The 27,825-nt window shown below is 44.5% G+C and overlaps 1 protein-coding gene across 1 annotated transcript in view; it reads left to right on the top strand.

The window, feature by feature from the left end:
• gmds (GDP-mannose 4,6-dehydratase) overlaps positions 1-27,825 on the top strand; it is a 160,606-nt gene that overhangs the window by 124,174 nt on the left and 8,607 nt on the right. The window contains exons 8-9 of the mRNA XM_080431490.1: positions 2,788-2,906; positions 4,405-4,501. Coding sequence (XP_080287616.1) covers positions 2,788-2,906; positions 4,405-4,501 — 216 coding nt within the window. The remainder of the gene's footprint in view (positions 1-2,787; positions 2,907-4,404; positions 4,502-27,825) is intronic.

The following is a 27,825-nucleotide window of genomic DNA, read 5'->3' on the forward strand; positions in this document are numbered from 1 at the left end:
AAGTCACCTCAGTAGGAGACAGAGAGCAGAGCAGAGTCCAGCCAAACTACAGACCTCACCACCATCCTCCTGTGTCCTGTCTGGATTATAGCTCCGCTCTACATGACCGTGTGTGTGTGTGTCCTGTGATAGCACTCATGTTGATACTATATGTGTACTTCCACCCTGAAAACATGTTTGTACGCACTGCAAAATCCAGAGTGCTAATTTAACCACTTAAACGCTATATGCAGTACTACATTGACCCGAGTCCCCCCAGGAGTCTATACTAGGCTTCCTCTTTTTTTCCCCTCTACACTAAATATCTGCTGAGCTTGTAGATCTGAAATGTTTGCCCCCAGGATTGACACATTGAACCCTTAGGGTTTATGTGGTTACTTGCTTATACTGCCCTTTATGCCGGCTGTCATGTAGGACAGCAACGAATGTTCTGGGCCAATGTCTTTTTAATACCCCAATTGTGATGCAAGGTCTTTAACTTTCCCTCTCACACTGTCCTAATTTTATTCAAAAGACTATGACTGAAACTAAATCAAAATTTGCTGTCAAAATCAACACTGGTGTCCAGTAGCCTCGTTACCCAGGATGTTGCCCTGCTCTCTTCGGACATGCCCAAACCATTTCCATTGCCTTCTCATAATGATGGCGGCCATGTTGTCTTGTTTACACAGGCTGAGTAGGCCAGAATATTCTCTGTATTTTATATCCATAGGCTTTTTGTGTGGAAGGTTGACAGTTTGCTGAGATCATTTTCTGTCATTCTCCAACATTCTGAGCCGTAAAGCAGGGTAGACTGCTGTTCAAAAAACGTTTTCGTTAATGTTAAAATGAAAACATTCTGTTCTTTTAACTCTCAGAGTTTAAAGAACAGTGGTTGTTCTCAGTGAACAGTCACTGGTCTCTGAAAGTATACAAATGGCTACGGGTCCATTTGGCTCCATTTGTACATTCTGAGTTACAGACCCGTAAGGGTCCATTTGGTTCCTAACTATCAATCATTTAGACCTCACATGGAGAACCAGTGGTCTAGAATGTGTGTTCCAGACAACAGAAGTGTACAGTGGTCCTTGAGAGTTTGCGAAAATGTTAACCCTTTAGATACTGTAGACATACCTTATGCGCCATGCCGTTAAAAAGGCTGAATTGTGCATGTCGCTTTAACTACATACCTCTTAACACCAAACCCCAAGCAGAGGACAGGAGCCAATAGAGTTGGTCAACAGGTGCTTTATATAATCTGGCCTCATAAGGGAAATGGTTGGGGAAGAGTCTGGCCAGATATATGTTTTAGGTCATATTTAACCACTTAAACCCTATATACTTAGTTGCCCAGGGTCCCATAGGGATCTATACTTGGCCCTTCCTTTTATTCCTCTACACCAAATCTCTTCATCATCAAGCCGATCTACGGGTGTCGCAATGCGTTGTGAGCTTGTAGACTGAATACTTTCACTGAATGTTCACCCAAGAATAGAGACGCTAGGGTTCGTGTGGTTGAGCAGAAATGTTGACTATTCTAACGGGATCACAAACTTTCAACCACTGCTGTATGTGGGTGGGCTGCTGTTTGTCTGTGCAAACGCATGCACATGAATGCAAGTGCCAGAATCACATCTACATCCCACTGACTGTCCGTGTGCACAAATACACATTTGCACATCTGACTTTCTACGTGCACGCGTGTCGGCGTATGTGTGTATGTGTGTGTGTATCTGCCCCCCCTCTCAGGGACCGCGTCCTCGTGCATGTGTGAACACGTGCGTGTGCCTGTCTAGCGTGCCTCTCCTGACCCCGGCCGGTGGCCCTTCTAATCAGGTTGGACGTGCGAGGGGTCACCAGCGCCGACCTTCTGGCTCCGGTTCACCATAAATATTATGGGACCATGCATAGACGCTCTGCCTGGCTGTTTAATATAGTGTCTCTCTCTGCTCAGGGCCCAGGACTATCAGCTTTCACTGGGGTATAGACTCGGAATAATACAGCCTGGACCTCATAGTAGACGTGGAAGTCCAAGGCCTGATTTGCGCGCACAATGTGTCTCGTTGTGAGCTTGTAGATCGGCTATTTTAGGTGCGCGCCACTAAGTATAAATCAGGCGTAAGAGCGAGTCCCCACAGCGCTATATCATCTGCTCAACTATGCCTTTTATTCTGCATGTGTCTGCATTTAGTACTGGTACTGTCTAGTGTGCATGTTTTGTTGTTCTGTGTGCCAGCAACGCATGAGGCCTATGGGAGTGCTCTGTCCTCCTTTCCCACGGTATGCCTCCCATGAGGCCTAGCGGTGACGTCAGGACAGAGGTACAGGCGGACGCCCCGCTCAGGGGTCGCAGGTTCACTTCCTGTCTGTCAGGATCCAGTTGGGCCCCGGTCCAAATCGGAGCGCCGTTATGATCTCTCAGTGATCTAAACCAGACAAACAATTTCATGTCAAGCACCCCCAATTAATATATATATATATTGGCCGGGAACCCCCATCTGAAAAATGTTATGCCAGGGATCCCCCTATAAAAGAATATGTGTGTTGAAAATGTAAAGAATTATTCAAAAGTGTTAGAACAATTTCAAAAATAGACCTATTGTACAAGCTCCCTCTGAGATTGTAGATCTGCTATTTTTGAATAGGGTTAAAGCTGTCCAAAAAAATGGTTTTGATGCTATATTAACACATTTTGATGGGGGACCCCCTGAAACCCCCTCAAGGAACCCTGGGGGTCCCCGTACCCCACTTTGAGAACCACTGATCTAAACCTATGTGTCTCTTTCTGTCTGTCTGTCTGTCTCTCAGGCCATGTGGATCATGCTGCAGCAGGAGACACCAGATGATTTCGTCATAGCAACGGGGGCCGTGCACAGCGTGCGGGAGTTTGTAGAGGAGTCCTTCAAACATGTGGGCAAGACTATTGTGTGAGTAGAGTACAAATGTACACTTGTACAGACAGTGTGTGTGTGTGTGTGTGTCCTCGACAGCACTGTTTTCCAGACAGTGGGTCGGGACCTGGGTTCGGGTCGCAGACCAATTTGTATGGGTGGCGAGTAAATATCTCATTTTTTTTCGTTTCCTACATCTAAAATAAATATATATATATATATATATATATATATATATATTATTTCAAAAGTTTGAACAAAAAAATCACAACTTTTCATCAGTTAAAAACAATTCCAACATTTTCAAATAAAATCAATAATAAAAGAACTGCCAAACTGCACGGTACGAAGAAGGTCATCAGTGACCAAAACGTTGCTTCTCTCTCAATAAATGTGCTCCTGTACCGTGCAGTTTCGCAGTGTGACTGTGCGGGGGTATTCTTTTTATTATTGATGTGCACTTGTTTGCCTACGCACCTGCTCTTAAGCTTTTATTCTAGGCGTGCGAAATTTATTTGAAAACCTTTACGAGGTAGTGAAAAGCCTTTTTCACTAGTTTAGGTCCCGGGCTAGCATCTCATTTCTCTTTTGGGTCTTGAGCTAAAAAGAAAAAGTTAGGGGAACCACTGCTTGACAGCGTTTCACTCCTGCACTCAGGTTTCTGTCTGCACTCAAGTTTTTGTATGTACCTGTGCCTATTCTCACTGTCACCTGTATTATGTCCACACACACACACACACACACACGCACACACACACACAAAGATGGAATCGGTGAATCGTGTCATGACAGCCTGACTGAGGCAAAAGGCCTCCTTACACCTCATTTAGTTTAGGTCCCGGGCTAGCATCTCATTTCTCTTTTGGGTCTTGAGCTAAAAAGAAAAAGTTAGGGGAACCACTGCTTGACAGCGTTTCACTCCTGCACTCAGGTTTCTGTCTGCACTCAAGTTTTTGTATGTACCTGTGCCTATTCTCACTGTCACCTGTATTATGTCCACACACACACACACACACACACGCACACACACACACAAAGATGGAATCGGTGAATCGTGTCATGACAGCCTGACTGAGGCAAAAGGCCTCCTTACACCTCATTTGGTGTCACACAGACCTCCTAACACCCCACCTCATCCGCCCCTCTCCCCCTCCTCCGTCTAACACCCACCCCCCGCCCCCTTCCCTCCTCCATCTCACCTTCCAGTCACCTCCCTGATGTTTCCTACCCTGCTCCCCTGTCACAATGATGTGAGATTGGAAGCGCTCACCTGTTTGTGTGTGTGTGTGTGAGTGGGGGGGGGGGGGGGTCGGGGGAGGGGTGCGTGGTCTCAGAACGGGATGAATTGTGACATGTTTTGTCTGTCCGAGACCTTAAAGAAACAAACAACAAAGGGAACAAGAGAAGAAGAAGCCCCAAACAGTTGTGGGAAAATTGTCATTTTCACTGAGATGTGTCTAATCCCCTCTCTCTCTCTCTCTCTCTCTCTCTCTCTCTCTCTCTCTCTCTCTCTCTCTCTCTCCCCCCCCCCCAGTTGGGAGGGGAAGGATGAGCAAGAGGTGGGTCGTTGCCAGGAGACCGGGGTGGTGCACGTGAAGGTGGACCCAAAATACTTCCGCCCGACTGAAGTGGTGAGTCGGGCATCTGTGTGTGTGTGTGTGTGTGTGTGTGTGTGTGTGACGTGAATGTTTTTATGTTTTTACACAAAACAGTGGAAAATACCTCAGTAGTTCTTATTAAAAATGATATGCATGCACATAGTAGTCCAAAATATAATGTGCTTTTTATTGTGTTTATTATTATAAGGGACATTTTTCAGCGATGCCCATTTGGTTTATCATTTCTTCACTGAAATCGTTTGAATATGTGGTTTGGATAAGTGATTTACTACTGTATTATGAAGCTGTCATTGTCATTAAGCATTCTATTTCAGAATAGCCCCCTGTCATTGTCATTGTCATTAAGCATTCTATTTCAGAATAGCCCCCTGTCATTGTCATTGTCATTAAGTATTCTTTTGATGAATAGCCCCATGACCAACATTTGCTAACTTGTACCCTCCCAGTGACTTTGGGATCCTCCCATTACGAGCAGGCAAATGTTCGGGACACCTAGGGTTTATTGTGACAGCCATGGCTAGGCTGACAGCTGCCCTGCTACCTTGTGTGTGTGTGTGTGTGTGTGTGTGTGTGTGTGTGTGTGTGTGTGTGTGTGTGTGTGTGTGTGTGTGAGTGTGAGTGAATCCTCAGCTGACAGACCACCATGGTGTTTAAATGATCTTAAACTTGGCCATTCACAAATGTTCCCACCTGGAAGCAGAGATAAAGTTTTAAGGCAAGCTCTGACCAGGCGCTATCACAGATGTTCTATCTTCTATGATGAATGATAGTGGGTGTTGGAGTTCACAAAAGCCTGCCTTACAGTAGTTGTAAGAGCACTTCAGTTTAAAGGGGAAGGTCACCCAAAAATGACTTTATTTCTATGGTTTACTCACCCCCTGGTGTGATGAATACAAGGAGAATTTGTGTTTGTGTAACATTCCTTTACGGTGAATGAATAAATTGCTGTCGTTAATCTTGCCCTCAAGTATCTTCGATTTTGGATTTCTTCGTTCACCGTAAATAAATGTTATATGAACGAGAATTCTTCCTGTATTCACCATGGGGTGAGTAAACAATGGAAATGAAGTCATTTTGGGGGGAACTTCCCCTTTAACAAATAAAGTAGGATACAATAATTTTGTGAATGGGCATAACCCTGTAACACTAACAGAGATATTGAGTGGTTGAAGCTATTAGCTACATATATTGTTGTATGATAGAGATCAAGACACATTATTCAAAAGTGTTTTCAAGAGGGGCTTTTTGTTTTGCTTTTGTGGTTACTTCCTTGCATTGCTGACCATGAATAACAGGTGTAAGAGTGTGAAAGCCCCACTCACCACCTCAGCACTTGAACATATGTCTCCCCATATAATTCATATGGCTTTCACGGCACAACGCATATTTCCTGTTAGTTGTGCCTGCCATTAATATAAATTAAATGCCAAGTGTTTTCCCTGTGTGTATCTGATTGCCGGTCATTGTGTCTGGGTCCATGCACTTATCAGCTGTAACAGATCCAGTCAATGGCTAAAGAGACGCTTATTGTATGCTTGTTAGCAGCTGGAAACCGGCCATTTAGCCTGTCTAAAAGTAATGCATCCTGCAGAAAGGTGCTGAGTGAGCACACATATTGGGGCACGCAACCTCCGTTGGTATTATTTAATGTAGAGGGCTTGTGACCTGTTGGTTGACGGTCTGAAGGGTGGTTGTGGTGGCATGTCTGCGTTCATCTGTCTGTGCATGGTCCAAAGCACCTGTGTGTGTGTGTGTGTGTGTGTGTGTGTGTGTGTGTGTGAATGTGTGTTTGTGCTTAACCATATGGATCATTTGGCAAAAATAGACAAACGTAAGTAGCACATCTACAAGCTCACAACGTCTCGCGTTGCGACACGTCTTGAGCTTGAATTTCGGCTATTTTTGCTCTTTGGCGTTCAACAAAGTATATAGTGTTTAAGTGGTTAAAGACGTTGCCTGCCTGTCAATGGGGGGATTAAGATGCTAGATGTTGGCCCCTGTTGGCAGAGGAATGAATCCCTCAAGAGCCTTACATCCTGTGACTCCTGTGGATCTGTCCCATAGCCCGCCTACCCTAATTGAACACTCCTGTGAGTCTGTCCCATAACCCGCCTACCCTAATTGAACACTCTCCTTTAGAATAAAGTGAAAAAAATGATATGGAAAAGAAGGCATTTGTAAGATTATTTGCAGCGTAAAACATAAATGGGGCTTTTGGGTATCTGTCAACTACAGCAGAGTTTAGGAGTACGAATCCTCCGGTGCATCCAGCATGGACACGCCACCCAATTGACCATGTTCAGGGAAGGTTAGCTGCGAGGGCAGTCACTCTATAGACCATATTCACATGACGGCCATTTTGGAATTTAACATCGAAAGTGCCACCGCGTTGCCGTGGCAACCGGGGTGGCACTTCATTGACTTCAATAGCAACATGGCCGCCGTGTAAATATGGTCTATAGCGACTACTATAGCAGGGGCGGGTCCTGTAGGATGGAGGCTCCTCACTGGCAGGTGAGCCAGGTATGGTACAACAACAGCAGTGGCAAACCACAGAAATCTTTGGGGGGGATTATTTGGCTTTAACGCTTACATTGGGAGAAAAATGGGGTAAAAATAATTGGCTATAACATTTAGAAGAACCCCTCCTTCTCTTTCTCTGTCAAAGTGTGAGGTATGCACGGTTTCATCTCTATTCTAATCATGCCTACAGTATCTCTAAATGCTTGGGAGGTCCCTTCGCTGTCATCGCTGTGGCCCAAGGGTGTCAGAGCCGCTCCTTGGTGGAGGGGTGGGGGGGGGATAGGGTTACTCCTGGCTGTTGTGGCCTGGATTAACTGACAGGTTCTCAGTTTAAAGGCAGCAGTGGCCCCTGTGTGCTGTGCTGTGGCTCAGCGGGATTAGAGGGAAGCTCCAGCTGAGTGATGGCGGAGGATTAGGGAAGAGACGCCGCTGACTGACGGCTCAGAGAAGGGAAGCCCCCCCCGGTCAACACACCTGGGGGCCTAATAGTCTGTGTTAGTTATGTGTAATTATTCATTCAACTTTCTAACCCCACCAACGTTATTATAGTTTTTACATTTTAATTAGATTTCATTTTTGTTTATTTATATTTTGACTTTGTTTTCAGTTTAGATTTTATTTGTTTTTAAAGTGGTTTTGCTGGTTTACTTTACTTTTATTTTGTGAAAAGGCTTAGTCATGGTTTTGTTTTTTATTAGGTTTAATATGGGGCATTTGTCAGAGGTGAGATTCAAAAAGGTCAGAAGAAAACATACCACTTATAATAACAAAAACGCCACGTAATTTCTGCACAGTTAAAACTGGCACAACAAAAAATGTGTAAGATAGATAAAATACTAGGCTTATTTATGAAAGACTAAAACTAAGGATTTTTTTCTATGATTTTAGTTTGTTTTATTTAGTTTTGTAAACACACAATTACAGTTTTAGATTATAATTATTTTCTAAAACCTTTTATTTTTTAATCCTGTTGACTAAAATACTCTTTCAATTATAGTTTTTTATGATTACATTAGCTGCAGTTAACTATATTAACTTTGAACCCCACATGTTAAAATCCTACACTCTATCCCTAATTTATTCTAATTTATTCTCCATCGTACGACGACTATCGCGCTCCAAACACAGCAGACTATGTTCGGTGCGCGACACCGCTGAACAACAGGACTCCCTCTTTATTAACTATGCCTAAACCTAACCTTAACCCTAACCTCACAAACACTATGCCTAACCCTAACCTTAACCTCACAAACGCTATGCCTAACCCTAACCTTAACCCTAACCTCACAGAAATTATGCCTAAACCTGACCTCAAAACCTTGCCCACCTGAGTAAAACACCTGGGAAAGAGAGTCCGGTTGAACAACGATATAAATGGGGCTGCAGGATTTGTAAGTGCAGAACCCACTGCAACCACACCGCCAGCCTGATGTAGACACGTTACCCATTTACCATCAAATAAATACTAGCACCTGATTTACTTTAGGGCAAGCCAATCATGCTCTCACCTCATTGTATGTCCCACCCATGAATAAAACACCAGTTTTTTTAATACTTTTTTATTTTTATTTTAATAAAACACCAGTTAACCCTGTAGAATGCCATAGACATACCGTAATCTAATATTGTAATATTTTGTGTTTGTATTGATGAGTGTCAGTCTACGTTTAATCATTTAGCTGTAGTCATTGAGGAAATGGTCGATGTCGGGTGAAAACCTCATATGTCCAAAACCATTCCTTTATTATTTTCTTTTTTTTATTAAATAGTGAAAATAGTCAATCTACAAGCTCACAACTTGTAATTTTTGAAAAATTGTGGTTAAAAGTGAAAAGGAGATTGAAGAGCATTTAACCTCTGACCCCATGAGACAGGAAGTAAGTGACACTATCTTCACCACTACTCAACTGGAAGTACCTGTCATCGTCAAGTGTGTGTGTGTGAGAGAGACACAGGCAAAGAAAGATGGAGGGGGAGGGGGGGGTGTTATATCCTCTCCATTACCAATTTGTCTAACTCAGACTGTTGAATTTTCCATCAGCCATGGCAGAAACGAGTGCCTACGTATGAGCACATACTGTGCTGGCGGGTGCGTGCGTGTGGCTGTAGTATGTGGGGTGGGTGAGAGGGGCTGTCCCGGGGCTGTGTGCTAATATATGTGTAATTCATCATTAGCCCTGTCAGAGTATATGTCTGACACGAGCTCATTTATCTCCCCCGGCCCTCGGGACAGGAGGGGCAGACCTGGGTGAGGGGCTGTGAGGGTTAAATGTGCAGGTGTGCCTGCTGTGTTGGTGCAGGGGAGGTCTGTCTTATGGTTAGGAACACATGTTGGGTGTGCGTGTGTGTGCGTGCACATCTGCATGTATGTTTATTGGCCTCTTTAACACCCGCGGGCTGCTGCGGTACTGCGGTGCTTTCCTGTTGGTCGTGGAAAAAGAAAAACGGGCGCCAGGCGTGCGTAGACGTTTTCTGCACGGGTGAAAACGCGGCGGTTACGGAATAACACAGCCAGTGTTTTTCAGCAGATAGATTTATTCACGTGTGAAAGCAGAAAAAAAGGCCTTGCGGTCTTGAGGCTGTCAGCTAATCAGCCCGTCACGGTTCTGTTTTGAGTAGAGCAGTGAGCCGGACAGGTGAGGTGGAGACTTTCCACTTCAAATCAATATCACCATTATTTCAGACTTTTGCCTCGAATAATGGAGAAAAAAAGATCGTCTATTTTCACAATTTTTGTTCGGCACTATTATGAAGCCACTGATTAAGTGGTTAATCAGACTAATCCATTTTGTCGATGGAAAAAAATAATCTATTCAAAATGTTTTGTGTTAATTTGTTGATATTATTAAAAAGAAAAGCTTCTCGATTATTTGTTTCACCCACGTTTGTCATTTGTTATTGGTTCTAATATCGGGTTTCAATATATTTTCAGTTAATTGCCCATTCCTACCCAGTGCCATGATTTTTCAGAGCCGTCAGTCTGGGTTTTCATGTCAACCCTGCAGATTTGGCTCACTTAAAGGAGAATTTTGGACTAAAGTTTTCTTACCTTTTCTATGACGTTATGATATCTTAGGATGAATGGTACAGTAGAAAATTTTCATAACTCCACCCCTGAGCCGCCACAGCTTAAAAGGTGCGCGGATAGGCCTTAGGTTAGATCACATATTTTAATAGCTTTTTTTTTTTTTTTTTTTTTTTAGATCTGACATTCATAGTGACAGAACACTATGTGGAGACAATGTTCTGTCACTATGAACGTCAGATCTCACCAAAAATAATAATAAAAAAAGCTATTAAAATATGTGATCTAACCTAAGGCCTATCCGCGCACCTTTTAAGCTGTGGCGGCTCAGGGGTGGAGTTATGAAATTTTTCTACTGTACCATTCATCCTAAGATATCATAACGTCATAGAAAAGGTAAGAAAACTTTAGTCCAAAATTCTCCTTTAAGCCTGATTCATACTCTGTTGCGCATCGAATCTCACACCAAAAATAGCAGATCTACTAGCTCACGACACGTCGTAGCGCAGCGTGTTGTGAGCTTGTAGATCGACTATTTTTGGACCCTGGCGCGCAACTAAGCATAAATGAGCGTCAGAGGCCCTGTGCCGATGTGCCACAGTAAGGGTGTGTGCTAGTCTGTTATGCTGTAATAATTCTGATTGCTTTTGGCTGCCAGGTCTCAGGGATCAGATAGATGTTCTTTATTTAGACTGCATTGTGCAGCATCAGGCATAGTTTAGATAAAGAGAGGGTGTGGAATTTTGTTTGTTAGTTTGTATGTGGTGTGCTCCTGTTGTGTTGTCTTTTATATTCATTGTTAAATGAGTTTCTGTTCATGTTTTGATACTTACGTAGATGGTGAATGGTCGATACGTCCAATAATTCAAAAATAAATGCGGTCGGTCTTAATTATTCTCATAATGCTTTCTTGGATCAAAAACTTTTAATTTGACAGCTCTGTATAAACTACATGAGTTTTCTGTTGCAGTCTACCTTCTTAATGACTTAGTTTTACTTTTAATTATATACATTATGAATCAGCCATAATAAATTGTTACAGATTGCGTGCCTGTGTGTGAGGTGAGTTTATGTGTACTGTATGTAGGTTTGTGTGTGTGTGTGTGTGTGTGTGTGTGTGTGTGTGCGTCTGCATGTGTGTGTCAGTATTAACACAGCCCCGTTTGACATACTTCCAAGTTCATGTGTCGCTGGAGGGTATAAACTGCTGTGAGATGACTGACAGCTCTGTGGTCTTTCTCCAAACCTCTCAGGCAGAAAGAGGAGGCGATGCAGAGATGATGAATGGAAAAGTTGTCTCTCGATCTGTCTCTATCTTTATCTCCTTGTGTAGAACTCTTTCACACTGTCTTTTCCCCCCCCTCTCTCTCTCTCTCTCTCTCTCTCTCTCTCTCTCTCTCTCTCGCTCTCTCTCTCTCTGTGCACATTCACACTCCTTTCCTCAATTTGCACTATGTTTTTTTTTTTTTTCATGGGGAGTGATGCAGATAGCAGCCACTGGCTGGGTTGAGTTCATAGGAATGCCCTTCCAGGCCCAGATCATGTGTCAGAACAGAGCAGAAAGTGCTGCTTCCCCTGAAAGGAAGAACAAGCAGGTAGACAGTTGGCCCCCCCCACTATTAACCCATTCAATCCGGGAACGCATACCGTGTCATCTTAGATTTGAGCTATAACCATTATTTTATACTTTGGCTATTCGAAAACAGCAGATCTACAAGCTCATAGCGCGGCACTCCGCTACAAGCTACGAACATCTTGGGACATTTTGTGCAAATCTTTGAATACATATGTTTTTTTAAACAACATTTTTAACTCAAATCTTTGCTTCTGGGGGGTCCCTGGAACAACATATTCTGATGGGGCAAAAACATAATTTTGGGGGGTCCTTGACATGAAAAAGTTTGAGTTTTTCAAAAAACTGTTGGGATTTAGAAGACATTTGTTCATTTTTCAAAAATTGCAGATCTACAAGCTCATAGCGCTGCACTGAGTGCCGCGCTATGAGCTTGTATATCTGCTATTTTTGAATAGCCAAAGAAATCTAAAATATCAGAGATGCGTTCCGGGATTGAATGGGTTAACCCCAAACCCCATCCAGCCCTTCAGCCAAAAAAAAAAAAAAAAAAAAAAAAAAACCTGACAGCACCAGAGATGTCATCCTCGTTTCACCCCTTCAAGATAAATGATCGAGACTCCCGCCGTGATGTCACCGCCCTTGGCAACGATGCCACCGTGGTTGATGCAGGTATGATGGGACGTGGCTGGATTTGACAGACAAGGATGAACCGGCAGAGGTTCCCATGTGATGCAAATGACAGTTTAAAAAAAAGCAAAACATTCCCTGTAGTTCACTTGACTTTTTTTCTTTCTTTCTTTCTTTTTCTTTTTTTTTTTACACGTGTCACCAAATAATTTAAATCACGCGCTGTCATTTCGTAGGTCTATGTAAAACAAGGATTGCCATGCGTCATTCAAGGTCTCTGTGTGCCTAATTGCACACGCGCACATATTGCATGCCCTCAGTTTATCATTCTGCACTAAGGTTTATCTTTCTGTTCATGCAAAGAAAGGAGAGACACTGATTTGCAAGGGCAAATAAACCCTGGTCTTATCTCTGCTTTGTTCCCAGTGCGTGGCCTGAAGCTGTATCAACTCAGATTTATTCATGGTTGCGCTGTCATGAGCCAAAAATAGACGATCTACAAGCTCACGTGTCGTAATGCAGGCTTAACTCAGACTGCATGCTAAGTGGTTACAGTACACACTGTACAGTATTCATTACTTGTGTAATATCCAGGTTATTCAATATCATTTATGGAACCTCGCACTTATTGTGCGCTTGCTTTATAGTGGCCAAAGTGTAATTACTGAGTAAATGGCTTAAATGTACCCAGTTTCTCAGTTTACACGTTATGAGAAAGTGGTATGAAATCGCATACCTGAGATAGTTTATGCTGCGGTTGCACCTGTGAGATTTTGACAGCCAGAGCGCCCTACCTGTTTGCCAGTATCCGGACATAACAATATAAGCTCTCACAATTGTCCTAAAAATAGCCCTGTCAACACAGCATACCTGTCAACCTGGCTGCATGGACCATCACTCCTGTGTCATCATCCGCGTGTACGTGTATGTGTGTGAAAATGTGATGGCCTCCCCATTGTAAACGTCCCGCTCCACCTCAGATATCTTTCATTCCAGCGGTGAGGTGTGCGTAATGCACAGCGCACCTCACCACTGGAATGAAAGAGTGCACTCTCTCACAGCGCGGCTGCGAACGTCATCATCCCTCTCATCAGACAGTCCCATGGCAAGGAGGCCCTGACAATGGCCCCAGTGATGCTGAGTGATAAAGAGGACTTGTTGTGGAAACCTGTCATGACACACGTTGGCAGCAAGAGTCGACCAGCCAGTTCAGGCCGTCAATGTGTCAAAGATGCATGTGACTGGTCCAGTTGCTGAATTATGTTTCAGTTTTTCTTAACGTAACTGAAGTTGTGCAAGTTGTTACACTTGATGTCTCAGCTAGCTATTAACTTGATTGTGTGGAGGGCACTTTGCCCATCTACAATTTTTCAATTTAGCCATTTAGCAGACGGCTTAATCACTTACAAAGCACAAGATCACAGTATTGGCCAACTAAATGGAGTGCAAAGAAATCAATTAGTAGGTAAGTAACTATGATAGCAGGTAAACATCAAACCTAGCATCTGTCTAAACCACATGCTCTAAATAAAACAAAAATGCATTAGTGGACAAGCAAACCTATCTAAATAACATACTGAACAAGTAACCAAAATACATCTGCATAGTATAACTGGCATCTCTATCAAAAATAAGCAACAAGAAGGGATACAAGGAGAGAGGAGTGCTAGAGGGTGAGGTAGATTCTGAAGAGGTGAGTGGCGGACTACATTGGCGGTGAGTCTACAGTACTGTAAAAGAGGGGGAGGTCATTGGGGGTTCGAATCTGCAGCCCTTAAGTCCACTTCCAAGGCCTCCCTGCCACCACAGGCTGGCCTGTACTGTTTAGGGCAAAGGATGAAAGAGTCACATCCCTCCCACTGCCTAATGATCAAATCCCACCAGAACCCTCTCTCCTGTGTGACTTCTCCCTCTCAGCTTTCCTACTGTCTTTCTCAATGACAAAGAAAAATACTAAGATGAGTTGGAAGTACACAACGTTAGGTTTAAGGTCAGGGTCATGTGTATTTGTGGGCCTGGGTCTCTCTCCGCAGGCCGTTGTTCTCAAGCCTTGTTGAATTGATACTATCTGGGGTTTTAAATATCTTCTCAAGACTAATTTCTTTTCTCTAGGGTTTAATCCTGTTTGAGTCTATGACTTCTATTTTGTTTCATATGTTTCTGTTTATGCTTGTCCTGTGACTATGTTGTTGCACAGGCCTGTTTCTGTTGATGCCTTCTATGTGCAGCACTTTGGTCAACTTCAATTGGTCAATTGTTGTAAATGTAATATATAAATAAAGTTTAATTTGATACAGTTTCCAGTCGGTAGGTTGATAGAAGTCCACTTGTCCTAGTACTGGGTTTAATTTCCCTCCTTGTCTGGATCTCATAAACTCCTCTAAAACTCCTCCAGGGGTGCTCATAGCCCTGCCTCATCACACACACGCACACATACACACACACACGCATGCACGCACACGCACACACACACACACACACAAACACACACACACACACACACACACACACACACACACACACACACACACACATACGCACACACACACACACACACACACACACACACACACACACACACACACACACACACACACACACACACGCCTCTCACACACGCCTCTGGTCTTGATTGGATAACGGACCAGACTGAGCTGCGCTGCTATTGGGTGGCTGTCAGGTGTCTTTTGCAGATGTTTGGTTGCAGATATAATCTTTTTACTCAACCCCATCTAACCTCTCTGCACTGCTCACTGTATGCATTACATTTCTAAATTGGAAAAAGGCAAACATACTAGCATGCAAGCTAATGTGCACACACACACACACACACACACACACACACACACACACACACACACACACACACACACACACACACAGAGTGAGAGAGTAAATGGCAGATTGCAGAGAGCACCCTGTCACATTACTCTATCCAGTAAATTCTTCATTCCAACAATGAGAAAAACAGGTATCGCCCCGGTGCCTTAGTGTGTCTATGCGTGCACACACATGTGCATTGTACACACATAATGGCTTGTGGCAGGCAGTACGTTTTACACCTCTGTCCCCATGCTCCAGGGAAGATTTTAACGTTCGGCCTGTTTTGTTGTGTAATATCTGCCGCTTAATGAAGCCTGAAATATGCCGGTTATTTAGGAGTTTCCTAGCATTAGGATAGGAATTCTCTTTTCCTCTCCAGGCGTCCGTCAGGGAGGCCCATTCACAGTATTGGAGTCTCCTCTCAAACCACCAGCTTCTCCACATTACCCTCCTCACTGTGCTCTGCTTGCATTACAGACCTACCGCATAAAAAAATATCTATCAATAACAGCCATGCCAAGACGCTGCCCTGCTAAGTATTTTGGAATGGAATTTGTAGGCCCCTCCTTTGTTGTGGTCAATAATATTCCCCATTTCACCTGCGCGTTTTGGACAACGGCACCTTGTTAGGGACAGAGTGACTGGTCATTATTAAGGTTGGTTTATGCCTCTGGCAATGCGGCAGCATGAGCTAGAGGCTGGGAGGAGAAGCCAGAGAGGCTGGTTAGGCCCGTCGGCCAGCAGGGGTGCTTCATCGCTGGGCTGAGGCTGAGAGACCTCTCACTGAACCGCGACTGTTTGGACGGAGAAGCGCTGAGGCAGCACTCTCAGCCCCATTTGACTGGGTGGAGTTCCCATACTGTACCATAGAGGTCTTAAAAAGAGAAGAGACAGGGGCCATGCACCAGTTTAACTATCATATGAACACTATCACATTGTTTCACTGGGAATTGGACACACTTGTTAAGTGTCTTATTTCGTGTTCATCGGTTAATCCTCGCTTGCAGCTATTAAGCTTGCTGTTAATGTGGATTAATTCGTCAGAAATTAGTCGACACACTGCGGTACGTAAGCTGTGAGCCTTTGTTGCAGCCTGCTGTCGTGGGTTGTCAGTGAACTGAACGTATTCCAGGATTCCTCAGATTTTTTCTCAGCACAGCCCCATGATAAGGGGAAATGTAAGGTAAGGAGGCTCACAGCAGTTTGCTGTGCTGATGGATCGAGGTGAACGTTTGAACACCAGACAGACATAAAGAACCGAACGCTTTTTATGAGCACTATGATTTATCCCCTGAACAAGCTTTGTCGAGCCGCGCCGGCAAAATTTACTGCGCTCGACACACAGAACTGGCTATCGGGCCAGTTTGGGATGTCTGGCAGTGGCCCACAGTACTTTCACGCGAAGGAAGCATGAAATATTAGCATTATTTTAAAAGGTTTCCGTATATTAGGGGGGAATTGTCCTTTCCAAGACGGCTCACAGTAAAGCCATTCACATTCCCTCACCTGGAATTCTGCACTTTGGAAGGATCCTCCTTTGCAGTAGGAGCTGGGCTTGGAGAGATGCAGCACGCCAATGACAAGGAACGGCAGAGAATGCTGAAAGATAAGGTTGCGAAAGCCTGTCATTCTGAGTAATAGCTGTTGAACTCTGACCGAATTTCCAGGCGATATCCGAAGTGATTTGCCAGGCAATTTTTTTCAACAGATTTTCATGTCGTGTAATAAATCAATCATAAGGTCTTTTGAAAAATAGACCTATTAAAATATTACACAGAAACCCCAAAAATAAGGCTGTAAGCAGTGTGGAGTCGCCCTTTAACAAAGCCTGCGTTTCCTGACTGCATTTTAGTTGTTACAAATGCTATAGCCCCTGTCCAGTGAAGTCCTTGCATCCACAATAGTAAACGTGTTAACGTTTTTAACCATATAACTCCAGTGAAGCACTGAAAATAATTAAGCTCTTAAACTGAACACAAAAGGAACCCAGCGGTGCATGAGACTTCCTCAGCACATCAAGGGGCCATGTCAACTTTCTATTCACGTTGAAGAAAGAAAGCGCTGACAAAAATTGGGATTACACGGTTTTCACATGAACACACGCTCTCCTATTTTGAGTGCAAAGACCATACGACGTGCACGAACAGTCCGTCGTATCTCTTTCGTGTGCAACACGGTCGTTGCGGCGATGAGAGACGTGTTGCTGCTGTGACGACAGCAGGCCTCTGTGGTGGGGCAGTGTGTTCGTCATCTCAGTTGCTCACATTTCCATAGGCCTGCTTATCTGATGGTGCCCAATTCAGTCCCTGACTTCCTCTCTGCTAGTGTACACTATCACCCCCCGCCCCACACACACACACACACACACACACACACACACACACACACACACAATCCTCTCACATTCAGACAAACGGAACAAGTGAGCAAATTAGCTTGGGTCTAAACAGGCAGAGATTGCCTGTCCGAGCGTGTGTTTTGATTGACAGAGTATGGACACTGTGCGTGTGTGCACTCGCGTGATCTCCTGTCAGTTTTGGTGACATTAGGCTCTTCCTTCTGTCTAAGGTGCTGAGGCGAGCTGTAATTAATTAAAAGGGATTCTTTTCTGTAGGCGCCACATGAAAAGCACTTTTTCAGGAAAAGTGCATGTTCAACCCCCCCACACTCACACACGTCATACACACACACACTGTTCCTACTCATATTAAAGTAACTGTACATGCACATAAACATCAGGTGTGGTTCACTTAACGGGATCAAGCGTTGCGGTTAACATTCGGCCACCAGCCACGTTTCTTGTCTCGTTAAATGGCTCACTTTAGGATTATTGGTTTATCTCTTAATCGCCCGTGTGTTTTATTGGCTGCTTTGTCCTTTTTTTTTTGCGGGGACGGTTCCTGGCAGACATCGTGTTACATCCTGGTAACATGACCTCCCCTCCCGGGTAGGCAGCATTGAATCAGAGGCTTACACAAAGCCCCCCCCCACACACACACATACAAAACACTATGACACAAGGTATTGTTGAAAACATGTCGGTGGACGTGTCCCTTTCTTTGTGGGAGTGGTACCTGGGGTCAGAGACGTCCGTCAAAGGCGACATTGAGACGGGTTTAAAGGAGGAGGGGAGGTTGTCTGTGAGGTGGTGGTGGGTGGGGGGGGGATGACGAAGAGTTTCCGACAGATAGCGCTCCCTCGCCACGCGTGAACTGATGTGAATTTAGGTGACAGGAGGGTTTAACCCCTGGGAAAGGATCTCGAGAGGGGAAGAGAAGGAGAAGGGGCTGAAAAATGGGATTGACCTTTGACCCTCGGAGGTGGTAATGTGATCCTGCTATCTGTATTGTGGAGAGAGAGAGAGGTGGGGGGTCACTGGGGGGAAAGGGAAGGTAGCAGCCGCACCACGCCGCTGATAAGAGCTTCCTGTGGTCAGTAACTATGCCGCAACTTGACATACACACACATTCTCACTCGCACATGCATACACACACCTACACACATCACCACAGCCCTGTAGGTACAACACCACACTTGAAACACATGTCAAATAAGATATCATTACTTGTGTACGGACACACAAACTCAAACTAACATGCACAAATCTGCACAAACAAGAAGTAACCACATGCGTGCACACAAACAAAACAATGACACAGTGCAATCAGTGGTATACTGCTCAGCTGGCAGCAGGCCTACGGTAGTTAACGCTACACCACTGTGTTCTGTCACCGCTATGCAAAGTAGTGGTTTGCGGGTCAAATTAGCGACGGACGCCGGGACTAAAGGGAAAGAAAAGGGGACCGTGGTGAAAATCACTGCGACTTTGTTCCGTAATCTGGCTCCACTCGCCCGCTTTCATCTCCGCTCATATTTGCCTTTGTGATGCCTTCATTGTTTGACCCCCCAATTAGATTTCAAGCTAAACAGGAAAATGACAGCGCGCTTATCTGTCAGCCGCACCAAAAAGCATCCAGACGTCAGAGAGAGGGAGAACCAAAGAAACATGCAAAACAGACCAGGTCTGGTGCGTCAGCACTAACGTATAAGGATTTGAATAGGCGTCTTTCTTTATTTTCTCTTTTTGTTGGGGGGGGGGGATCTCGACGCATCCCCTCCTCTTCCTCTGTTTTTCTATAATTCATCGGCGACAGCTAGCAGGAGCCGTAGACACAGATGAGAATTTGCAAGATAAAACTCGCAGACGGACTTCGATCCCGGCTGCTTTTCTGTCCTGTCCTAAAAGAAAACCCATAAAGGTGTCCCTTTGACTGCATGTTTGAACCTGACAATTCGGTCACTCTCTAGGAGAGAGGAAAGACTCAATCAGCTTTTACTGGATGGAGGGGTGTGTGTGTGTGTGGGGGGGGGGGGGGGAGTGGGGTTGTACGTTCCATGGCAGACACTTGGCTTTACGATGATTTATTGTTTAATTGGGCTGACTCGTTAAAGCTGGCTGTAATTGACACCATAAAAAAGGGCCTGGCTGCTGGCCAGGGGCTGGCTTGTGAAACGGCTCGGGTACTGGTCTCAGCAGCCCTTACCTGAGTTTAACAGACTAAAAGACTTGCAACACGCTCCAATGCGTGTGCTCGCTCACTCTTCAACGTGCCTTTCCAGGCTGCGGGCCGCGCACGCTCAGCCTGACAGTGCAGAAACTACGGGGTTGGAGAAGTGAAACGAGACCTCTCGGCCTCCTCCTTCCAGGGAATTCTTTCTTCTTATTTATTTATCTATTTTTTGTTGCAGAAGATTTTGTTCAGAGTGTTAAGTCTGCAAGTGCAGCAGAGAGAAAGAGAGAGATTGTGCATATGAGGGTGTGTGTGTGTGTGTGTGTGTCTGGCAGTCTGGTATTTCCTGAAGGAGTTTCCTCCTACCGTCGAAGCGGAACCACCCTGGGCCCCTCGGCACTCCAACCCACAGACTGACCCGGTACTGCTCCCTCAGAGAGAGAGAGAGAGAGAGCTGAGAGTGCATGCGCACTAACGTAGTGTGCTACACCACAGAGAAACAAAGGATTGACAAAGAGGGTGACAGACAGAATGAAATAGGTTGTTATTAAGGAAAGAACTCGCTTGAACTGAGCCAAGGTGAGGGGGGTGTGTGTCTCTGCTTTGGGCTTCAGCCATCCAGAGAGAGAGCTCTGAGAGGCTGTTCGGTAGCCTATTTGCATATTTATTCTCTCCTCCCGTGTGTGTGTGTGTGTGTGTGTGTGTACTTTATGTGTGTGCCTGCATTTGTCCCCGGGTGTCTGTGTTGGTGATGATGGATGCGCATGTCTTCAACACCTTACTGTAATTCCCTGGCAGTGGTCTGCCCCAAAGATAGATGGGGGGAGGGCGGGAGGGGGAGGGGGGGATCATCCAGGAGAGCGTAGGCCAGGATTCTTGCACTATCAGCCAGCCTTAATCGGCACAGTGCCTGACAAGAGAAACCTGCCAGAGGAGAGAGTAAAGAAAGAGAGAGAGGGAGAGGCCTCCCCTCCCCGAGTCGTGTTGACAGGGTGGAGGACTGCTTATGTGTGTTTTGGGGGGTGTTGGCTATGTCAGATTGTGTCTTTTGCCCCCTAGTCCCAGCTGGCCCCGATTACCCAGAGTCCTTTGCTACTAGGAGCTGCGGCTCCCTGAGCACATGGCCGCTCTGGGTGTCTTGTCAGAGGCGTGAAGGGAGGAAGCGGGCGGTGGGTTGTTGTTGGTCTCTCTCCGGGAAAGGTGGAGGCAGATACGGGGGGGGGGGGACCACTATCCAACCCCCCCGATGGCTCCGGCCATCGCTGTCCAACTCGACTTTGTGACTTTTGACGGCTTGATGCGTTGCATTTAGACGATTGAACGTATCATTCACCCCAATACATTCTAGTTATGTAATCTTTATCAAGTTAGTAACTTTAGTAACTTTAACCAATACATTCTAGTCATGTAATCCTTATCAAGTTAAAGTTAGTAACTTTGTGACATTCCAATCCAAAGCACCATCCACCAAGCTGCTGTCCCCCACCCCCCTGTTCCCTTCCGATCCCGATCTCGGTCCCTCACTCGCCCAGACTGGACTGTTACAGAGCACAAACCAAAAAACCTTTTGTTTTCCTGGCAGGACACACTGTGGTTTTCCTGCTGATAAATACGGTCCATTTCAGATGATGTCACACGCTGTCTCTGCTGATCTGTCTTCATGCCCAAAAGGGGGGGGGGGTAGAGTTAAGCGTCTGAGAATGACAGGAAAGGCAGGAAGGAAGGAAAGCGAGAGAGAGAGATGGAGGTGTAACGCTGGCACACATAGCCACACAGAGATTTGTGTGTGTGTGTGTGTGTGTGTGGCTGGAATGTTTATGTGGTAAGTTTGAAGCGTGTGCCTGTCTTGTGTATGAGAGCGAGAGAGAGAGCAACACTGTTACGTGTACAGTATTATTTTCACATCTGGCTCGTCTGTCCATGCACGCATACATGCACATGCATGTGCACCAACATACATGCATTTCACATGCGAGTGTGTGTATCCCCAGTGTTGTATGTTTCTCCATCGGCAGGTCAAGCCCGCTGTGTGTGTGTGTGTGTGTGTGTGTGTGTGTGTGTGTGTGTGTATGTCGCAGGAGTGGTGTTTCCTGCAGTGTAATCTGAGTCTCTGGTGGAATGTGTGATCTACTCCACTCCAATCCACTCTACGCAGTAAAATCCTCAGCGTTAATTTATGCAACTCTGAGATTCTACACATGTAACCAAACGACCCGTGGGTCTGTTTGGTTACATGTGTAGAATCTCAAGAGTTAGATTAAGTGCGTGTCCCGCTCTGTAAACCGCCCCCAAGTGTCCCAGTTCCCACTGTCACCAGTCACTCGGGTAAAGTGGGAAGCAGATTATCACCCAGATTATTATTCTTATAGATGATGCAGTTTTGCAGTGAAGGTGTCGGTCTTGTAGTCTCTGTGGTTACGTTTTACATGGGTCTGTTGGAGTGTGCGGCAACTATCCACCTCTCCCACACACACTACACATATTTCATTGTGTGTGTGTGTGTGTGTGTGTGTGTGTGTGTGTGTGTGTGTGTGTGTGTGTGTGTGTGTGTGTGTGTGTGTGTGTGTGTGTGTGTGTGTGTGTGTGTGTGTGTGTGTGTGTGTGGTTTAGACTAAGAGGTTAATTGTAGTGTGACCTCCCTAATGTCTTTCCCTGGCTTGTTATCTTGATTGGGTAATTAATTCTGGGACTGCTCTCCTCGAGTCGCTCTCGTGTTCACACACACACACACACGCACACACGCACACACGCACACACACTCACACACAAATACACATTCACACACGTTCGAACCCTGCTGAACTTAGGAACCCCCACATTCCTATAACCCTGAGGTTGCTCCATCACATTACTTCTCTCTCTCTCTCTCTCTCTCTCTCTCTCTCTCTCTCTCTCTCTCTCTCTCTCTTTCTCCCTGACTGCCACACTCTCCCTCCCACTCCCCCTTTCTCTCCGTCTCGCTCTCTCTTGCTCAATTTATTTCTTTTTCTCACTCAATCATTCTCTGAGCTCGTCCGCCGTCTTGTCCTCCCTCCAGCTCCCTTCCTCTCTCTCTCTCTCTCGCTCTCTCTCTTACCCTCTCTCTCTCTCTCTCTCTCTCTCTCTCTCTCTGTGTCCTCCCTCCCTCTTCTCTCTCTGTGTGGAGTTCAGAGCATGCTCTGTCTACGGGACAGAGTGAGCACTTCCTGGTTGAAGTAGGCAGCTCTGCCCCCCCCCCCCTCAACTCTCACACACACTCACACTCTCTGCTTTGTCCCAATCACCAGCCTGCAGAAAGACGGAGAGAGAGAGAAGGAAAGAGACAGACGGAGAGAGTGTGAGATTGAGTCGGCGATTGAGAGAATGATTCTGCTTCGCTGTCTGTTTTCTCCTCTGTACCCCCCCCCCCCCCCTTCTCTGAGTGTTTGTGTGCCTCTTTCACACAGACTGAAACTTTCTCACACACACACACACACAGGTTTTGACTCTCCCTGTTTGGGCACGATGAGCGCGGCAGATGATTGGGGCTGATAACAGGAGGAATGCTGCTGGGAGAGGAAACGCCTCCCAGAGGAGATGTGCACGGCAGAGACGTATGCGTCCTCGCCACTCCCGCCGTACCACACCACCTCCCACACACACACACACACACACACACACACACACACACACACACACACACACACACTGCAGTGAGGTGGACACCAGCAGAGTGAAGGGACGCCGAGATGCACTGACCTATAGGACCAGCGGGCATGCCCGTTCAAGCCCTCTCTCTCACCCGTGTTGTGCACATTGCTCTTCTATCCCGGTGTCTCCGCTGTCGTTGCCTCGCGTTACTTTCTTTTTGGTTTCTCCACGATTCTCTGATTTCCACTGGATCTCATGCTCCCCGTGCTCTTTGGCCCTTCTTCCATCTCTCTCTCCCCCCCCCTCCCTCCCTCCCTCCTTCTTCACCTAGTCTTTTCTCACACAGTTGTTCACGTATGCACGCCTCTTGTTGGGTTGATTGATCCAAATGATATGTGTGCCTAAACTAAAGAGGAAAATGAGGGATGCAGGCAGAGGAGATTTTACATTTCTACACATAAGATCCTGAGTCTTAATTGAACTCTGTGAGTGCACAAATGTAACAAATGGACCCATAGGTTACGTTTGCATACTCTCAGTTACAGTGGATGAATTAAAGGCTTAATCTGTAAGTTTCGTGTTCTACCTGGGATTCAGGGGAACACTTGATATGCATCCCATGTGTCCATAATGTATTATAAGCATACTTAAAATGCATTATAATCTGCTTATAACACTGTATATTTATAGTTATAAGAACTCATAAATACTCATAATGCGTTTATTGCGTTATAACAATAATCATAACACAATATAAAGCATGATGTAATGACTTATAAGTTCAAGTATTATAATACTTCATAATTGTAATACACTATGATCCACTTGGCTAGGAGGATCATAGTGTATTATAATAATCATAGTTGTAATACATTAAATGAATCTTATAATGTATTATAATCACTGTTATAATGCATTATAGTGTAATTATAAGTCACTATTAGTGGGCATTGTGTGCTTTAAGTGAAGCAATTACATTCCTGAAGGTGTAGGTAGAAACTTGAGGTGTTCTTGTATAAATTCAATGCTATTTATTTGACTTAAATTAAAGCTCCTAATGGCCACTTAGTAGTTACTTATAATCGTAATTTGTTGTATTATAACAGTGATTATAATGCATTATAAAATAATTATATTGTATTGCAAGTATGAGAATTATAATGCACTATGATTCTGGCCAAATGAAAACGTCAGTGAGTGACCAGTTACTAGGTATTGTAATACTTGACCATATGAGTCATTATAAGAGGCTTTATAATGTGTTATGATTACATTATGGGTACTTGATGATTTCTTATACCTGTAATAATAGTATTATAAGCAGATTACGTTGCATTTATACTTGACCTTATATAAGTCATTTTAGAATGCTTATTAATGTTATAAAGCAGTATTTATGAGTTCTAACTATAATTATACAGTGTTGTAAGTAGATTACAATGCATTGTAGACATGGGAAGCAGAGTATGGAGAACCACCTCCAATCACTGCAAATGTTATCGTTATGTTGTGTTAACGTACTCTGCCGTGCAGATTGGTTAGAATGACGTTTTATTCGTTAAAATCCACTGGAGGCCTGTTTTATGCTCGCCATAGGAAGTTGTCGGGTGAAAAGAGCCAAACTAAAAGCTCAAAACGAATCACACATTGTGATGATGTAGATATTTTTTGCTGTCGTTTTGAAAATGTTGGACATTCTTGCATTTTCTTTGTCTATAATGACATGCCCAAAATAGGGACGCCAGGTTGGAAGTGGTTGAAATACATTTCCCACTGTTGAAGTGAACACTGAGGACTTTACTTTGAAATGAGATGATAGAATAGAGAGAGAGAGAGAGAGATAGAGATAAAGAGAGAGAGAGAGACATACTGACTGAGACAGAGAAGGGAGTAGATGGAGTGTTAACATGTTAAGAGAGTAATTGAGGTGAAAAAAGAGAGGTTCATAAATCGTGTGCTGGGGGCTGAGCGTTAAAGACAGCAGGCTTTGTGAACCACCTCACCTAACCCTGACTCCAATACCACCACCACCACCACCGCAACACATACATCATGCTAGTCTGTGTATGTGTGTGTGTGTGTGTGTGTGTGTGTGTGTGTGTGTGTGTGTGTGTGTGTGTGCGTGTGTGCGTGCGTGCGTGCGCATTCAAGCACATACATGCAGTGTGGTGGAAAAAGTACTCACATCTTAAGTAAAAGTATAAATACTGCAATGTAAAAATGCTCTGTTACAAAAAGTAAGGTATTCAATCAATATGGACTTGAGTAAAAGTACAAAAGTGTTGGTATCAAAATGTACTTAAAGTACCAAAAGTAAAAGTACTCATTAAGCAGAAGGTCCCATTTCACAAGTTTTCAAATGTGTAAAATGTATAAAAATCCTTTGAAAATAACAGATGTACAAGTTTGCTTGTAGATATGCTATTTTCAAATTGCCAAAGTACATATACTGTATGTAAGTGGTTTTGTAATATAATAATCAAAATCTACAAAGTAACTAGTAACTAAAGTTATCAAATAATTGTAGTGGAGTAAAAGTACAATATTTGTCTCTGAGATGTAGCGGAGTAGAAGTAAAAGTATTGAAAATTGGAAATACTCCAGTAAAGGAAAAGTACCTCAAAATGTACTTGAGTAAATGTCCTTAGTTACATTCCACCACTGCATATATGCATACAGCATGTGTGCATGCATGCACACACACCCCCATGTATCTACATATGCATTGCATGCCTATTTATAAGCACGCTTGTTGTCAAAGTACATGTGTGCATGTATGTAAGTACATGTATGTGTGCATGTGTGTGTGTGTGTGTGTGTGTGTGTTTAGGCCCTATACCTCTCAACCCACGTTCCTCCATCTCTCTCTCTCCCTCCCTCCCTTTTCACATCTCCGTGTCACCTTTGCCAAAACAGCTCTATAAATGGGGGCTGGTATGTAGCCTTATAGAACATGTGTACGTACATATTGATGTGTATGAGGGCTGGTGGAGGACAGGATGCAGATTGTTCAGGTGATATAGGTCAACAAACACTGGCCCGTTTTTTCTTTTCTTTTCTTGCGAGAGATAGAGAGGGATCCACACAAATGACCATAACATCGCTGTCAGGTGGAAACCTTGTATGTCCAAAACCATTCCTTTTACTTATTATTTTACCCTTAAAATAGTACAAATAACCGATCTACAAAATCGCGATAGGACGTGTCGTGAGTTTGTAGATCTGTAGACACTCTTGAAGCAGGGCATTCATATACAAATTGAAATATGGAGATACAAGGTTTCTGCCCGACAGCGTCGATATTGACTCGCATAATTTTTTTGTTTGTTGTTTTTGTTGTTTCATGATGCCTGAGTGTCCAAAGTAGACCCAGATGCCCCCAACCCCCCCCATCTCCCCAGAGCTTTACTTACTGGAGATTACACTTTGATTAAGATAAGACTAAATGAGCACCCCTTCCACCACTCTCTCTCTCTGTGTGGTTGCGTATTGTAAGGAATGTTGTTTAAAGTAGAGAAATCATGTTCAGCTTTGATATCGTCTCAAATATGAAACACCCAGAGGCCGATTGATATAGTAAACACACGCGCACACGTGCCAGGCAGTACCGCACAAAGCCCAAGTGTTAACAATGTACACACAAAATGGGAAACACGTTCATTTCTTTATTCATCCAATGATGAAAGTATTCAAGAAGAGCCTTTAATTTTCTGTAATAATTTTTCTCATATGGATGAAATTCTTCTCCCTCTCAGCCGTCTGCTGCACTCTGCAGCCTGCACAGTCTCTCACTGACGTCTGGTTATACATTTCCGTACGACAGTGTCGCATGCCAAAAATAGCCAATTTATAAAGTATCAACGATTTAGAAGACTTGCTTTCAAAAATATATACATATTCAAAGAAGATTTGCCCCACATTTTCATGATTTTTCAAACAAATTGCAGATGTACAAGCTTGTAGCCCGGCACTCTGTGCCGGGCTATGAGCTTGTATATCTGCTATTTTTGAATAGCCAAAGCATAAAATGATGGTTTAAGTGGTTACACAGATGCGTTCCCGGTTTTAATGGTTTAAGTCATTTCCAGGGGTGTGATTTGTTGGTTCCTGGTTGTCAACGAAATGGAAATGTACACAAATTGCTGATCTACAAGCTCACAATGCGTGGGATGTCATGCATTCAGTGAGCTTGTAGATCTGCTATTTTTGGTGCGTGATACTAAGCATCAGACTGACTTGTTTGGTCTCTATTTGACCTCAACTGTCACCTGAATGTCCCTCTATTTACCTCCGCCTCACTCTGTCTTGCTCTTTCTTTCTCTCCCTCCCTCTCTCTCCATCTCCCACTCTCGCTCTATTCCTCCTGCACTCTCTCCTTCCCTCTTCTCTTCTCTGTGCCTTTCTTTCTATTGCTATCTCTATCTCCCTCCCTTACGTCTCTCTTTCTCACGGCCTCTATCTCTCTCTCCCTCTCTCTCTCTCTCTCTCTCTGGGTCTCCAACTTTCTGCTGACTCCAGGAATTATGATCTGTTTCCCGTCCGCAGGAATAATAGAATGCAGAAGGAGGAGGGGGTGAGGGGAAGGGGGGTTGGGGGTGGAGGGGTTTGGGGTGGGTGGAGGTTTCATGACCCCCTCCACACC

The sequence above is a fragment of the Gymnoscopelus braueri genome (assembly GCF_963280865.1).
Source record: "Gymnoscopelus braueri genome assembly, chromosome: 6".
Taxonomy (NCBI): Eukaryota; Metazoa; Chordata; class Actinopteri; order Myctophiformes; family Myctophidae; genus Gymnoscopelus; species Gymnoscopelus braueri.